Raw genomic sequence first — 17,858 nt, 5'->3', positions numbered from 1 at the left:
AACACAATAACGAAAGCTAAGGTTGTTTATTTGATGTACTTTTAACAATGACCACATGTACACCTCCCCGCTGCTCTGTGGTCCATTCGATCAAGAATCAAACAAAAAATTTGTTCTCTGTGCAATATTTCACTGTCGGACTCTAGACCAACATACCTATCTGACCTCACCCATGTGTACACACCAGCAAGATACTTACGCTCCTCTTCTGACAATCGTATACTCATTATTCCCACTATGAAAACAAAGTCATATGGACAGTGTTCTTTTACATACTAGGGCCCAGCAACGTGGAATGAATTGCCCACTGAACTTAGACACAAAGACACAGTGATCACATTCAAGAAGGCTCTCAAAACTCACTTATTTCGACTGCAAGAACAAACTTAAAGACCTAATAATGTTTCATACCTGAAATATTCTCAGCATGTTTTTTATTTTTTAATGTTTTTTTAATTTCATGATGTTTGTTATTGTAATAATATTATTATGTTTCTTATCTTCCAGGTGTTGTTTAATGTTGTAAAGCGCTTAGAGCTTCTAAAGATTAGGCGCTATACAAAGTCCTCATTATTATTATTAATATTATCTGTGTCTTTCTGCCTGTGAATTCAATTACTGTAAATATCAGTACATTTTCCCACCCAGCCACCAGTTTGAACTTGCTGCCCAGCTATTGCATCATGTTCTTTTTGATGTACTCTTATAATGGCAACATGTATGTACATCAAGGGGTCTTTCAGTCACTGAATTCTGTCATTGTAAATATCTGCACAGCTAACTGATCAACACATTTTCCCCCACAAAGCACATGGCTGAAACAGGACTGGAAAGTCTTTGAATTTTGCCACACACCTATTACATGCGTACGGAGTGATTTTCTGTGTCCAAGATAAAAAAACTAGCTTCCAAATACGTGTAATTAAGCGTTTCCGAGACCTCTGCTCGCTCATAGTTCAGCAATATTTTAACAAGAATATCACGAACAGCTCACTATATGATCATTTCAATGTAGTCTATGGTAGGGCACTACATGCCTACACTATGTTTAATAGTTCTCAATGTAGGCTCTAGGGGCCCTGAGTGGCCGAGTGGTCTAAAGCGCTCTCTGTTAAGGATCACTGCCATCTCACCTGTCTGCGTGGTTTGAGTCTCATTCAGTCAATGTAGGTATGTGAAAAATTTAGCCAGTAGCTTCATGTGCGTTGGTGGTTCTTTCTGCGGTTTTCCCGGGTTCTTCCTCCACCATCAATACTGGCCACCATGTATAGCCTATTGTGTGCTGAAAAATGGTGTTAAACCCTACAACAACAACAATGTAGGCTCCAGTATGGCACTACATGCCCACCCTATATTTATAGTAGTCCTCAATGTAGGCACTACTTTCCCACCCTGTCTTTGATGCCCATCCTACGTTTAATAGTAATCAATATATGCTCATTAGTGAACTACATCCCTATCCTATGTTTAACAGTAATCAATATAGGCACTAGTAGTGCACTACATCCCCATCCCATGTTTAATAGTAATCAATATAGGCATAATAGTGCACTACATGCCCATCCCATGTTTAATAGTAATCAATATAGGCATAATAGTGCACTACATGCCCATCCCATGTTTAATAGTAATCAATATAGGCATAATAGTGCACTACATGCCCATCCCATGTTTAATAGTAATCAATATAGGCATAATAGTGCACTACATGCCCATCCCATGTTTAATAGCAATCAATATAGGCACAGTAGTGCACTACATGCCCACCTCATATTTAATAGGCCTGTGTGGAATCTAGTGATGCACTACACGACCAACCCATGTTTAATAGGCCTCAGTGTGGAATCTAGTGATGTACTAAATGCCCAACCCATGTTTAATAGGCCTCAGTGTGGAATCTAGTGATGTACTAAATGCCCAACCCATGTTTAATAGGCCTCAGTGTGGGATCTAGTGATGCACTACATGCCCACCTCATATTTAATAGGCCTGTGTGGGATCTAGCGATGCACTACATGACGAACCCATATTTAATAGGCCTCATTGTGGAATCTAGTGATGTACTAAATGCCCAACCCATGTTTAATAGGCCTCTACATGCCCACCTCATATTTAATAGACCTGTCTGGCATCTAGTGATGCACTACATGCCCACCTCATATTGAACAGGCCTGTGTGGGATCTAGTGATGTACTAAATGCCCAACCCATGTTTAATAGGCCTCAGTGTGGGATCTAGTGATGCACTACATGCCCACCTCATATTTAATAGGCCTGTGTGGGATCTAGTGATGCACTACATGACCAATCTATGTTTAACAGGACTCAATGTGGGATCTAGTTGGGCATGGGTGACAATGGATATTTAATAGGTCTCAATGAATTCAACTTGCTGTGCAGAAATCAATATTTTTGTACTTGATTTACTTCTACTTTGACCTTGATCTTGGACCTTTAGACACCTGAATCTACTCATATTTTTACAACCTCTAAGTGCATGTCATCTACAAACTTTAGTCAATCAAGCTTTTACTTTCGGAACCATGACCTCGATCTTTGGCCTTTTGATCCCCAAATCAATAAGGCCTCTTCTGTTCTACAAGTCCAAACCCTCTACAAACTTTGCTCAAGGTACATGGTATAACTAAAGTAATTACGTTAAATCCATTTTTCTTTTGAGTTACTATGACCTTGAACTTTGATCTTGTGATCCCCCCAATCAAAAGGATTCTTTCTTATTAAATGTGCATGTCATCCACAAACTTTGCTGAAAGTACATCTTTGAGAAATGACATTTTTGTGCAAAAAAAAAAAAAAATCATTTTCTCATTGACAGAGACCTAGATCATTGACCAAAATACACTCCATGCCATTGTCCACTAACAGTGAAACATTCTTGGCAAGCATGCTGACTTACATCCTGTGAGACAGAAGTTATTTTTTGAACACAATAGGACACTATATGATAATGTATCAACCGAGAAGATCTTTAACATTCTGAAGGAAAGTGGCTATTATAAAAACAAACTTGAACAACTTCACCTTTTCTGTTTACATTTATTTGGAAGGGTTTATCTTCCTAACATTGTTTTTTATATTTCTTTATATTTATATATTTAACATTACCTTTATATTTATATATTTAACATTACATTTATATATTTTATATTTATATATTTAATATTACCAATATATTTATATATTTAACATTATATATATATATATATATATATATATATATATATATATATATATATATATATATAATTATCTTTATTCAAAAGGCTCCAGATGACTGAGTGCTCTAAAGCGTTTGCTTTTACTGGTCACTGCTATGTCACCTATGTCTGCATAGGTTTGAGTCTCGGGCTTGGCTAATGTGGGTGTGTGAGAAAGCTTGCCAGTAACTTCCCTTAGGTTTGTGGTTCTTAATGGGAGTTTTTCTGTTTCTTCCTCCACCAGTTCTACCAGCAGCCATTGGTATGACTATGGTCATAAACTAAGTAACAGAAAGAGCAAAAACCAACAAGTTTTCTAAAATTCAACAAACAATTTATTTCCCTAGAACTCAAAGTGACAATTTAAAAAGAACTAACAGTATTGTGAATTAAATCCTAAATAGTCCAAACAGTTTTATCACAAGTAAAAATGTATAAAGTTCCAACTGAATTCTAATAGTATTAAAAATAAGTACCATTACTGAATATGCCAATGTGCTTGCAGTCTTGAACATTGTAATCTCCCAATGGACTGGAGTGTGACGATGTACCATCAGTCCTTTGATGTACCATAATAATACAGTCCACAATTGTCATTGAATTCACTATAATTCCAAATTAATGTTCCAATCCAAAAATATCAGCACTTTGTACTTCCAGTGAATTAGCTGAACAAATAACTCAACCAAAGTGAAAACCCGAATATAACAATAAGATTGATTCTGCTTGAAGATCTTAAGGCAAGAATGAGAAATTTCTCAAGTAAACAACATTTTCCAAAATGCTAAGACACAAAATAGAACCAGGACAAGGGTCCAAAGTTCATTTCTAGTACATTATAAGTTGTCAACAGGACAAGGTTTATTACCAAAATTATAATAAAGAACATGGGAAACATCAGGTACACCAGACTTTTCCAAGCGGGAATTCCAATGTCTGAGACTAAGTTTAAGATAAACATATTTACCTCATTGATAATGATCCTAATACTTTATATATACTCATATACTCACAGAGAAATATTAGCTATATATTATGTTGTGTACAAAATCAATGTCCTTAGGTACACAATGAACTTGATTTTGGAAAAGGAGAAGTACAAAATACAAATGTATGTAACATAATCAATATGAAAAGCCAACATATAATACAAATTAAATATACATAACACCATGTAAAGCCAGCCTACCTTGTTCTGATATATGGCATTAAACCCAAAACAAACTTTATTCAAAACCACAAAGCTATTATTGTACTGATGTGCTATTAAACCATATAATATAGAAATCACTCTTGCGAAATGTCAAATGTTCATGTGTGCTAACATGCAGTGCATGTCACTTTGTTTAAATCTCTTGGATAATTTTGTTTTGGGTTGCAATGTAGGCATTTCCTACTCCTTGGATGGGAACAATCTCCATATCAAATGAAAAACCTCACAATGTTTCCTTTCTTCCTTTGCAAAGAATCTTCTTTTAAACCCAGCCTTGACCATACATCACATAGTTGACAGGTAATTTCCTGTCTACTTCTCCCATGCCCTCTCAGTTCCAGAAAACAATGCCAAATCTAGTGTCTTGATTTCAAGGTCAGCGACCTCTCAAGTTGTGAAACTAATATTAACTGCCATTGTGATGAAAGGAAGTGGAATTTGTAGGTCATCAGTGCACATTGTGTAATTATTTTAACACCATTTATATGTACTCCATTTCTCTGCAAAATATGGGACACTAAACCAATGATAAAATCTGAGAACAAGCTTGCTATAGCCATCTGCATATGTAACAACAGGGATGGTAGGGTAGCTCTGTTATGTGGCCATCAACAACATCAGTTTAAGTGACAACAAATAGTTGTTATAGTAAGTACCAGAGATTTTTCTAGCAGCTGGACTATAATCTATGAACATATGATAGAGATCTCTAATGTGACCCACGCCAGCCACAGCTAACTATGAAGCCTTTTGTTTTGTACAGGACTTTTTATCAGCTGACATTGGTTGTTGTTGTTGGGTTTAATGCCATTTTTCAGCACACGACAGGCTATACATGGCGGCCAGTATTAATGGTGGAGGAAGAACCATCAACCCATGAGAAGCTACTGGCAAGCTTTCTCACATACCCACATTGGCCGAATCTTAGACTCTAACCCACGCAGACAGAGGTGAGATGGCAGTGATCTGTAACGGAGAGCGCTTTAGACCATTCGGCCACTCGGGGCCCCAGCTGACATTGGTCTTTCATGAAGGATTTTAAAATATTCCATGCATTTTATGGTTTTTCATATATAACGTAACATTATTCTTTTCTAAGAAACTTTATCTTATCTACAGCATATTGGGTACTTGTAATGCTCTTAGTTATTGTAAGTAATAATAATACAATAATAATAAATTGAGGGTAAATCAGTTAGTCTACCTTGAGGCCTTCTAGCTGTTATGTATAATATATACAGTATATACAACACGATGTGATAAATTTGGCTAGACACTAAAGAATGAAGTAATTCTAAAAATCATAGTTTCAAATTAGGAACATGGTGCACAGTCATCTGTGAACATATAAACATATATATAAGATAAAAGACATCATCCTATATTGAAAAGCAAGAGGAATTTATATTATTAAAACTGTTCAATTGTCTTAATATTTCATCTATTTCAGACACTGATTATGAAAAAAAGAAGGCGCCTTCCTTATGTCACTGAAATGATGTTCCAGGAAAACCCCAGTAAAAACCACAAAAAGTTACTGACAAGCTTTCTCACATACCCCCAGTGGCTGAGCCGGGGGCTTGAACCAAAGTGGACAGAGGTGAGATGGCAGTGATCGGCAAAGGCAAGCACTTTAGACCACTTGGCCACCTGTGAGCGCAGGTATGTAGAATATGCCTAATTTATCCACAGACCTGTTATACGATGTAACTAACAGAGGAAGAAACTGCAGTAGCTCAGCAGGAAAAACTTGCACCTGAAAGGGTGGCAGACTGAATCCTAGCATCAGAGCAGTCTGGGTCTGCTATTTAGTGGGAAGCTTGACTCAAAGTACCTTGGCACTAAATAAAGCACTTGCTAAGCTGAACAACACTCAACACCAAACCAAAACCAATTCAGTGAAGTCTTATCCACATCTACATGTTCATATGGCGTACATGAATTAACAAGAAAAATCAATCTATAATTAGTCTCAAATTTAGTAAAGCTATTTTGAATAATAGTCAGAAAATCACTTTTAAAAGCACCAACAGGATATAGTAAAATGCCTTAAAGTAGGTGCTCTTAGCACACCATGTTTAAGATATTCTGACAGGCAACCAGCACCCTGCCCTGTCTTAGTGTTATGACCAATGAACTACACTGGTTACTGGATAATAATTAAAAAAAAACACAAGATTCAAAAACACGGCCCAGTAAACAAATTATCACCCACAAGTTGTCTAAAATGAAAATAATGGGTATCAGGGTCAAAGGAGACTTATGTTACAAACAATAAACTCGCACAATAGCTCTGTTCTTTGTGGCAGCTAACACTGCATACTTGTCACTGGAGAAGTTGACTGGATGAATAGATAGTGAGTCATATAACCACAACAGTGGTAATAATAGGGTACTACAATGCTTTCATGCTTTGTAACTTTGTAAGACATCCCCCCCCCCCCTTTCTTATTCAAACCACTGGAAACACCATGTTATTCACATTCAAAAGCTTTAAATTTCTAACTATACAGTACTCAAGATATTCTCTCAGTAAGACCCAGTGTTAATGCAGGTTACTGTGTGGATCTCAGTAGGACCCAATGTTAATGCAAGCTACTGTGTGGATCTAAGTAAGACCCATTGTTAATGCAAGCTACTGTGTGGATTTCAGTAAGACCCAATGTTAATGCAATCTCAGTAAGGCCCAATGTTAATGCAAGCTACTGTGTGGATCTAAGTAAGACCCAATGTTAATGTAAGTTACTGTGTGGATCTCAGACACATCAATAATGCAAGCTACTATGTGGATCTCAGTAAGACATTGTTAATGCAAGTATCTGTGTGGAGAATATCATGAATCGCAAACTTTTATCTAAATGTGCATGACAAAGGCCACACAGCTCTGGCTTAGATGCAATGTAAGTTGACAAAGGTCACACATATCCAACATATATGCTATCCTCTCATAATATCATTTTACACTCTCAAAAGAATCTTTTGTTAAATATTAAACTGTTACCTTTCATTAACAACCAATCATGGCTATGCAAACCCATATACCCTGGTATTTTATTTGAGTCTTACAATATATATATATATATATATATATATATATATATATATATACACACACACACCTGATTTACCTGGAATACAAAAGTAAAGTAGCAGAGTGCACAAGAGTTCACATATCTCTGTTGCTCAAAGATTACACCACTGAATATTAAAACACTACAAGTCATCATATGCCAATACTGGGAATGGTGTGTTTTAATTTATTTGATCTTCATTACTAACCGATGTGCAAAATAATCCCCACAACATATGCTGTAGTCAAATCCACACACTCTACCCAGCCCTATCTAACTCAATGCAAGAGTCATCATATATTCAATTTCAAAATGAAAATTTTTCATGTGTAAAAAGGTATTCATTTTGCTCTTATTCACAAAAAGAACCACAATATTGTATAGTAACTTAATTGTGCATGCATATGTGGAAACAATAATGCTACTGTTTTCTAAATCTACCAAAACACCAAGTAGTCAATCATGACAGACCATTTGCAAATTGTTATCTTTCCATGTCAGACATAGTTCATCCCTATCAAGATTTGTTCTTTTCTGCATGTTTAGATAGTAATATTTTAGTTTTACCAGTATTTACCACCATGCCACTGCATGTGCACCTGTTGTCCAGTTTGTTTAGGGCATTCTGTAAAGAAATTTTGAGTTCATGCTTTGTGTCTTGGATGTCTAACAATGTTGTGTCATCTGCACAGAGATCTGCAGATGACATTGCGTCCCTTAGTAAAAGTAGTAGGTCATTAATAAATAAAATAAATAGTAATGGACCTAGAATTGAGCCTTGTGGTACATCCATATCTACCAGTAATTGTTCCAGGTTCAGACAGAACATTGTTTTTATAAACATGTTGTGTTCTCTCACTTAAGTATGAAGTAAACCATCCAACTGTGCTTTCATCGCATTGGTAGATTTTCAGTTTCTTCAAAAGGATTTCATGATCCACCACGTCAAAAGCTTTCCTGAAATCTACAAATACAGATCCTATTATTCTACCTTGGTCAAGTGTGTGAAGCCATTTATCAGTTAAGGAGATCAAGGCAGTCTCACATGAATGTTTGTCTAAAGCCTGATTAATTAGGGTGTAACAGCAATTGTGTCAGGTGTCATGGTATAGTGACTGCAGCATGTTGCCCCAGTGCTAGACATCACTATAAACTGCCACACTGCAGACATTGTAGCGAGGTGACTGAAAAATTCTTAAAGCTACGTTAAAACTGACACGTACACATACACCCAGTGTCTAAACAGTGTAGTGATGAACACTAATGACACTTGCATTACCTTCAAATCCCCTACTGAACTCTGTTGAATTAATATATATAAAGTGCAGCAATTGCAATGTTGTTTAGCATAAAATATTAAAAAAGGGGAAAATTTTGGGCATATCGAAATTGGAGTCCAGGCTTGTAGAATTAAGTAAAGGTTTGTGATTTTTGATAGTCACTAGCCCTGGACATGTGTCTAAAGTTTTTTCATTGAGCACTGTACACAGATATTAAATTTTGTACTGCTTCGATAGCAACAAATAAAATAACTCGCTCCTCAAAATAATTTGACATCTGTTGTCAGTCAAATCTGATCCCTGAAAAAGTGGTCGTATAAAACATAGTGTGCACAAAACAAAAAAATTCTTACGTACCGTACTTAATACTAGTATCAGGGCCCATGCATATAAGGTAAAATTCTTACCTACTAAACATAATACTTGTATTAGGGCCCATGCAAATAAGGTAAAATTCTTACCTACTAAACATAATACTTGTATTAGTGCCCATGAAAATAAGGTAAAATTCTTACCTCCTAAACATAATACTTGTATTAGGGCCCATGCAAATAAGGTAAAATTCTTACCTACTAAACATAATGCTTGTATTAGGGCCCATGAAAATAAGGTAAAATTCATAGCTACTAAACATAATACTTGTATTAGGGCCCATGAAAATAAGGTAAAATTCTTACATACCATACATAATTCTAGTATTAGGGCCCATGAAAATAAAGTAAAATTCTTACATACCATACTTAATACTTGTATTAGGGCCCATGAAAATAAGGTAAAATTCTTATATACCATACATAATTCTAGTATTAGGGCCCCCATGAAAATAAATTAAAATTCTTACATACCATACATAATTCTAGTATTGGGGCCCAAGAAAAGAAAGTAATTTAAATTCCCCTAACCAAAGATGATAATATGCATATATAACAAATAAATGTATGTGTAGGACTGCAAACGTACAGAGTAAATATTAATGTATACATCTGTATCAATTATATATGTAAACGAAAGTGTTTAGAATGTTTTACTTCCCCTATTTTTGACATACCACTATATGAAACACATTGATTGCAAAAGAACTGCAAAATTTATTTTCAGTGTAATTTATTTTCCCTAGCATACTACAATGGAACTGAGTAATCCCACTCATCTTGTCCTTGATATGTTCTATAATGAGTTGGGACTTAAATTAAGCATAACCTCTTAAGAACATCATTACTTCTAAGTCAGAATGAAAACTTCCTTCAATGACAAAGTGGATGTAATTGGCACAAAACCATACATTAAAGTGCTCCTATTTAAGAGCCTCTTGTTCAAGGTCACGAAAGTCACAGCTGCAAATTACATTTATTACATTTAAGTGTTCTATTGACATACAGTGATCCCTTGCCATACTGAATTCTGCTATTAAAAATTTCCAATACAAGGAATGCTCAATTTTAAACCAAAACTATAAATTTAACTACAGAATTGTTAATATTATCCAAAGCATTGTTATTACAAACACTTTAGTTGGATCCTACATCATTCATTATTGCAAGGGACTACTATAACAAAAGTCCCTCAAAGATACTGATGCTCAACAGGCTTAAAAGAATTTCCAGAAAATCAAAATAAGACCATATCTTCCTTTTAAGTGCACAGTGTTGAAACTATCTTTGATATTCCTCAGCAAAAACAAGATTTTGAAAATCAACTGTTGTCGTGGACATACTGAATGCCAATTAGGATCCATTTTCATTTATGACCAACAAGGCATCATAAAAATTCTACTGGTTGAAACCCCATACTGATGACTTACCATTTTGGAGGAGTAATGATAAGAATTTTAAGATGTGGCCATATTTAAATTAGATTGGCACCATTTTTGTTTAGTTCAAACTAGACATTACAAGAAGTCTTTTGGGAATCACAATGTTAACCTGACCAACCATCTAGACTATGAAGATGTCCACTGTAACAGCCACATAGTACATCAGATTAGCATCATTTTCATTAGGGACCAAACAAAAGAGAAAACCACATGCTGACATTACCATATAATTTGGAGTAGCAATAACAAAATTTACACGATGGCTGTTGTGGTGACCATAGTGGACATCAGATTGGTACCATTTTCATTTAGAACCAACAAGACACGATAAGAAGTCGTTCAGGAGGAGTACTGATGGCAAGATTTTCAAGGTGGCAGTTGTGGTGGTCAGACTGGACATCAGATTATCCACATTTTATTGAGAACCAAACAGAGATCAGAGGAAATCTTTTAGTGAAAACCCCATAATGATATGACCATCCCGCAAAAACAAAATTATCAAGCTGGCTACTATGGCACCCATACTGAATTTCTATGTGGCACCACTTTCATTTATGACCAAATGGGATGAACATATGTCTTAAAAGTTTCTTCCAATCAAGTTGTGATAACCTGTGCTAATGGAGAGGCAGATGACAGGCAATAGACTATTCCATTAGCACTAAAGGTCTATGACTGGTGTCATGTTGTGAAGACAGCCCTCATGTAAACAATTTACCTAGGATGGAGAATGTCACCACGATATTAGAGACTGACCTTTGCTGTGCAAGATTGTGGCTTGAATCGACACTGGAGGGAACAAAGGGGTCGCTATCTTCAATGGGACGAAGTAACTGGTAAAACCGGAAAGGGCTGTTTATTCACAACCAAGCTGCGGCCTAGCCGTGGGAGAAAGAAATTGACATTCACATGAGAAACTAGGCAGACCACAGATCAAATCAGGGTTGAGTTAGGGAAATATGGGGGGGGGGGCACCTGCCCAAAGCAGACCCTTATTCTATAGGTCATTTTACAATCACTTCTGTATTTACCAGGATTTTGACCAATACAGAGGTCTAGTAAGGTAGGGAGTGAATTCTAATAGACATACCCCAAATGCACGTCATTCATAAAAGGGAGAGAGGGAATTCAGACTTGAAAAGCTTCTTAAAGTAAGAATTCTTCGCCTGAATTTGTTGAACACTACCAACTGAGAGTTGTTAGTTTATATGTAGTATGTAGAAACTGATTACTAGAATTATGTTGGTATGTATAAGTTACCTTTATCTGAGACAATCACACCTAGGTATTTGAGTTATTTACCTACTGTAAAGTTCTATAGAGAAATTAGTAGTATTCAGGTTTGAATTACGTTGATTATTGCCTTTGATCGTTATTAACTGTGTAATTTGCTGCTGTGTGCAATATATTGAATTATTTCATTTATTAATGAGTTATTTTAAAACCTATACTTGTTTTAATTTTGAATTTAAATACATAGTTGTGAACTATACAGAGTTTGGCATGTTGGCTTTCTGAACACATATTAAAGGATAAGCATATTTGTATTTGAGCACTGTGTGTAACTCTTAAGATTTCAAAGTAAGGAATGTGTCTGACCTGTGATGTTGGTAGCTACTATATCAAAAATAAAAAACATGTACTCATGTCACATAAGTTGTTGATGTATGTATCAGGATTCATTTATACCGTTGTATTATTACCCTTATTTTATCGTACAAGCGTGTATGGAATATTCTGATGTGAGTGTATGCATGACCTAATGATTTTAACCACCATTATGTTGATGAAAGGTTTGTGAGGGTGCGAGATTATCTAGGTCAAAAGACTACACATCACTTTTTTATTTACACAGAAGCTTTCAGTGCTGTTAGGAGTTGTTCGGGTTGGACCAAGTGCCACCCAAAGGTGACAAAGTAGGAAAAAGATGTTATAGAGGTCACATGATAGAATAATGGAGGCAGAAGTTTGAAGGCAGACCAGAGAATGGAAATGGAGGAAATGGAAGGGTGAAAGATGTAGTTGAAGTTAAAATACCTCATTTTTTCACTAGCTGAGTGAATACGGTTTTACTATATGAGTAAAGTACGTCTTTTTACTATCTGAGTAAAACACATCATTCTTTCTGTCATGTGAAATCACTGTAAAACATTCACCTTTGTTCTTGTAATGTGTAAGGTCATTTATTTGTATTTGCATTTGTTGCAATATTAGGTTCATGTGGATTATGTTAATTTGTCCAATATCTGGAACTTATATCTGCAAGTATTAATCATAATTCTTTTCCCATTCAAGTCATTCATCATTAAACATTGTATTTGTATCACCATCAAAAGTGCTCTGTTGTAAATCTGAAATCCAACCAGGTTATCTTGTTACATCAGAGATAAACAACCACCATTCCACTGACTACTTAATAAACTGACAAATAAAGTGCAACAAGTTTTTCAGTCTTTTGAACATTGCTGTGGGATTTCCCATTGGGGTTTCTTGAGTATTTTGAAAATTGCTGTGGGACAGCCCACTGGGGGTGTTTTGAGTCTATTGAACATTGCTGTGGGATAGCCCATTGTTTTTTTTTTGGGGGGGGGGGTTTGTCTTTTGAACATTGCTGTGGAATAGCCCAATGGGTGAATTTGCACAGGGAATATACCATACACAGAGCATCCAATTAATTTTAAGCTAGGTAAATTAGGAGTATGCTGAAGAAACAGAATATTACAATATCTTTCAACTTTATCCTAGCACTGAAAATGCCCCCCTCCAACTATGCTTCATAAAGTCAAAATTCCACCAAGATTTAGTTTCATAGGGCACACTTGTCTTTCATGCAAACTAAACACAGTGTGTCTTTTTGTAACAATGTTGATGATATATATGCATGACACTTCTAAGTTTACCAGCTTTTTTTGTTTGGAAGTCAATAAAATATTGTTAGTCAAAAATGTGTTGCAAAGGAAGCAGATACTGGTTTGTACATTTGTACCCAATGCAAACTTTAAAACCATGACAACAAATATTGTTACAAGTTAAAACCTTCTCATACATGGTTTCTTACATAAATAAGAAAGCACATGGTTGTGTACTAAACTGAGAAATCAGTTTCATAGCAAGTAAAGATTATTTAATGATATCTGCATTTACATTTACAGAGATAATTTTAGACATTATTTTAATGTAGAGAAATTGTCCTGTTCAGTGATCAATGACACATCTTGATGAGATAAACATGGCTCTTAACAGAGTTTCAGGATGAGGGGTCCTGGACTCTCACTCCTTGACAATAGGAGTCCAGAATGTTAGAGTCCCTGGAAAAGACATGGGAGTCTCTCACTTTCACATGCTCATTATTTTAATTATATCAGAACAGAACTAATATCGCACTTCAAAGAAATATTTTTCAGTAAAGAGACTGTTAAGCTACAACAGTATACAAGTAAATTTATTTTTTTACCCATAAAACAGCACTAAAAAGAAATAAATAAGTAAGAATAATATCATCAACAGTTAGTTTCAATCCAAGAAGGATCACTTAGAATGCAGTGTCATTTTCCCTGCATGTAAAACAGCATCCCCATTCCCACCAAAAGACATGAATCAACACCTGGCATTACTCTGTACCATACACGCATATACATAAATGTAGATCAAAATAAACAAAAAGGAATGAAAAATACACATATCTTAATTAGTAAAGTATGTTAAATGTTTAAGAGTTAACTCTAAAGAATAAAGGCGGGATAGAAAGTGGTCTCTATAGAAAAGATGAATTAATCTTCAAACAAGTTGAAGGTTTTGTATTGCATGTAATAAAAATAATAAATTAAAGGAATGAATATAAATTGGCATGCAGCAATCTACAACTGAGAGGCCCTGGCCAGCAGTTCTAAAACACTGCCAAAGCCTAAGTTGGGCATTATTTATTTGTCACAAAGTACTTAACTGAAAATAAATCCCACCCATTTCATGCTTATTTAAATGTAAATCAAGCTTTAAGCTATTCTGCAGATCGGCTATGGCTGACCAAAACATGAAATGAGAAAGCATTATGAGGGAAATCAAGTGCATCACTGGGACACATTACAGGGAGAAATGGTGTGTCCTTTGAGAATTTCATGCATATTGACATAGAAGATTGGGTGCCTGAGAGCCCGGGACAGACCTGTGACAAGTTTTAAGACCCAAAGAAAGTCTAAATTGTGTGGTATTTTTTTTGTCAGTGCTACACTTGCCCCAGGTTACCAGAAAGCTTGATTGATTCAATGTCACAGTAAAGTGAATACACCATCTGACATTTATATAAGTATGTAATGACTTTTATTATGAAAAATTATGCTAATTTACAGCTGAAACAAGCATTTCAAGTATCATACCACTGTAACCTATTTAGAAAGCACATAGTGTTGAGATGACAGCTGGCTGGTCCTATGATGTAATAATCTTCCAACATTTTAGATGAATCAGCTTAACAGGTAGTTCTATATGTAAGACCTCGACACTGATATTTATGTTGTGGGCGTCAAGGTATCACAGCCTAAGTAACGATGCTGTGTAGCGTGTTTTGATGTCGACTAACATCGTTATGAAAGTCAAATTTTCAGGAATATTTCACACAACTGACAACTAAACTAACAACGCTTTTCTGCAAAGTAAAGTTGTAATGTTTTAGTCAGACTTTACTTACTCTGATGTCTTTTCTCTAATAAATTCAAATTCTCACAAGAAATGGACCTGTTTTCAGGTTTTGTTGGCCTACAGTTCAGTTGGCTGGGAAGCGATGAATGCCGAAATCGGGTTAAGTTGAAATATTATTCTTTAATGAAATGAATAAAAAATACATTATGCCTATTGGAACTGTAAGCAACGGTTCGTTTTGTTCAAGAAACATATCCCCAACATGAACCTACTTGAACTTACTTCAGCATACATCCACTACCGTCATATTGCAACAAATTCAAATGTATGTCAACGAAACGTGAAAATGCATCCATTTACTAGTATCATATTTTCATTCCACCAGGATGAAGACAGCACAGTAAGTATATTAATTACACATAAATTAGTGGAAGAGTGTCGATATAGGCTGCGAAGTGTGTGAGATGTTCCTGAAACTTTGACTACTTATTCCAATGTTAGCGACATCGGAACACGCTATACAAGGTCATTATTTGGATAGTAGGACATAGCACTAAAATAAAAACAACATGTGCTATGTCTTACATTGTAGGACTACTTGACAGGGTATCATTTGGTGTCCCAATGTATCAATAATGCTGCAAAGTATTGAAAATTCCAGTGATCTCAGCAGAATGTAACAACAATATTTGATCCGATGAAAATCACATAATTCTGACATTTCATGGCATTTAACTTACTACATATGCAACTCGATATTATATCCTCAATATGTAGTTGTGTGAGAGCTCACTGAAAAAAAACAAATTTATCTACATTAAAATGACACCTAATTTACAAAGTTGCAAGACATAATTAAGAAATGGTGTGTCCAGTGTAAAACAACAATCTCCTGAGTTAAAAACCTGGTCTTTAATTAGCTCCTTATCTAAGGGACCCTGTACTCAAAGGGTTTTAAACTGGATGTCATCACTCCAAACATATTATTTCATAGTTTGGGCCCATTTTAGTATCAAACTTGCATGATCAGGCGCCGGTGCAATGGATTACTGTACTCTGATTTTTTAAGCCAAGTGATGACAGGGACAAATATATGATGCTATTCACTCATCCCAGGAATGTTGGTAAATAGCTTTAATCAAACACTGCAGTTGGAACTTAATACATTTCGCTCATATTATGCAGGTGAAGTTTTTTTTTTATTTCTGATAAGTCTGAAAATTTTGGAAAGGTCTATTCTACTAATTCAGGCTTCATAATGCCAACAAATTATACGCTAATTATTCCACTGAATGGTCAAAAGTACACAAGAAACAAACACAATAACAAGTTACGCAACTCGGCTGAAAGCTGAGTGAGGTGACAGTCACAAGTTATTACAGTACAGTAACAGATACAGTACCTATCTAAACAATATCAGCTCCTGAACAGACAATATGACTTACCTGACTGTGCGACACACAAGCAAACTTGTAAATCCACCAAGAGAAAAAGTAACAGAGTTCTTCTATTCGCCATATTCCATCTTTAGACGAAATAAAACCGCCACCTGGGAAGGATTTCACTTTAATCTCATCCCTGAGAAATACTTTCTAACCACAATCGGAACATCTCTTGTCTTTTCTAGCCAAATAACCTCATACCGATCAAACCACCGGTTATTTGTGCAGACAAAAAAAAAAAAATATGCTTCATAGGCATATCGGCGCAGTAATTTACCAAAAAAAATTGGCTTCAAAAGAAGCCTGGTTCCCGACATGTATTTGTGTAAACAAGATAAGGAAGCAGTCCGTACTAGAAACAGAAACCGCAATTTATTCGGATAGCATTGGCTATTTCTAAAATCGGATATATCTTTAATTGACCCGGAAGTTCGGAATGGAAAAATAGTTCCATGCATGTACAGTTTCTTGCTCTATCACTGTTTCGTAAATAGCCTAGGATTAACCTCAGAGTTGAAGATTGAATATGAAACAGGAACCAGACTACCACATTGTGGATATTGTTGACTCAGATCAAACTTAAAACGTTCATTTTTTGGGGGAGGGGAGGGGGAATGTAAACTGGTCACGGTTGCTGGGCATTGTGGGATTACGGACTACATCCATGATTTAATAACCTCCAAAATTAAAGAGCTTGACCCGATGAAAAATTATGCACCTTCGAAACTGAAGTGTTCCAGAAAAGCACAAACTATGTTCTGCAAAAACACATGCTGACACATTTTTAACAAAGGCTATTTTTACTCAGTTCAATTACAATCGTGTTCTTAGCAAGTTATGATAATAAAATAAGTACTGAGGCCAAGTACTTGAAACTCTTTTGTTACTCTTAACATATGGGCATGTACACGGAGTTGGGATAATATAGGACGATAAATCAGCCCTTCACCCGTGATGTTATTGATTTTTCGGGTGATAACATCGTCCATCAGTATCAATTCAGATTTGTGGGGTTGATTTATCGGACTACGGATAATATACAAAATTTGATAGTCTATCGCCAGATAGCAGAGGCATTTACTTAGCTTCGATTGCTCAGAGTGGACTCAGATTGTCTGGTTCCCGACCCTAAGTAACCGTTACGAGCAAATCCGCTATTTCAATATAGCGGCATGCTGATTTACATT

General features: G+C 35.7%; 1 protein-coding gene across 1 annotated transcript in view; it reads right to left on the bottom strand.

Moving 5' to 3' along the window:
- Positions 1–16,895, bottom strand: part of LOC149806599 (receptor-type tyrosine-protein phosphatase epsilon-like) — a 124,069-nt gene extending 107,174 nt beyond the window's left edge. The window contains exon 1 of the mRNA XM_089955358.1: positions 16,675–16,895. Within this exon, the coding sequence (XP_089811484.1) occupies positions 16,675–16,747 (73 nt within the window). The 5' untranslated portion in view covers positions 16,748–16,895. The remainder of the gene's footprint in view (positions 1–16,674) is intronic.
- Positions 16,896–17,858: the final 963 nt, after the last annotated feature.

Source organism: Sinohyriopsis cumingii, chromosome 1 (genome assembly GCF_028554795.1).
Source record: "Sinohyriopsis cumingii isolate HCF-2022 chromosome 1, ASM2855479v2, whole genome shotgun sequence".
Lineage (NCBI taxonomy): Eukaryota > Metazoa > Mollusca > Bivalvia > Unionida > Unionidae > Sinohyriopsis > Sinohyriopsis cumingii.
Note: the sequence above shows the minus strand (reverse complement) of the source record. Positions and strands in the feature narration are given on the sequence as shown.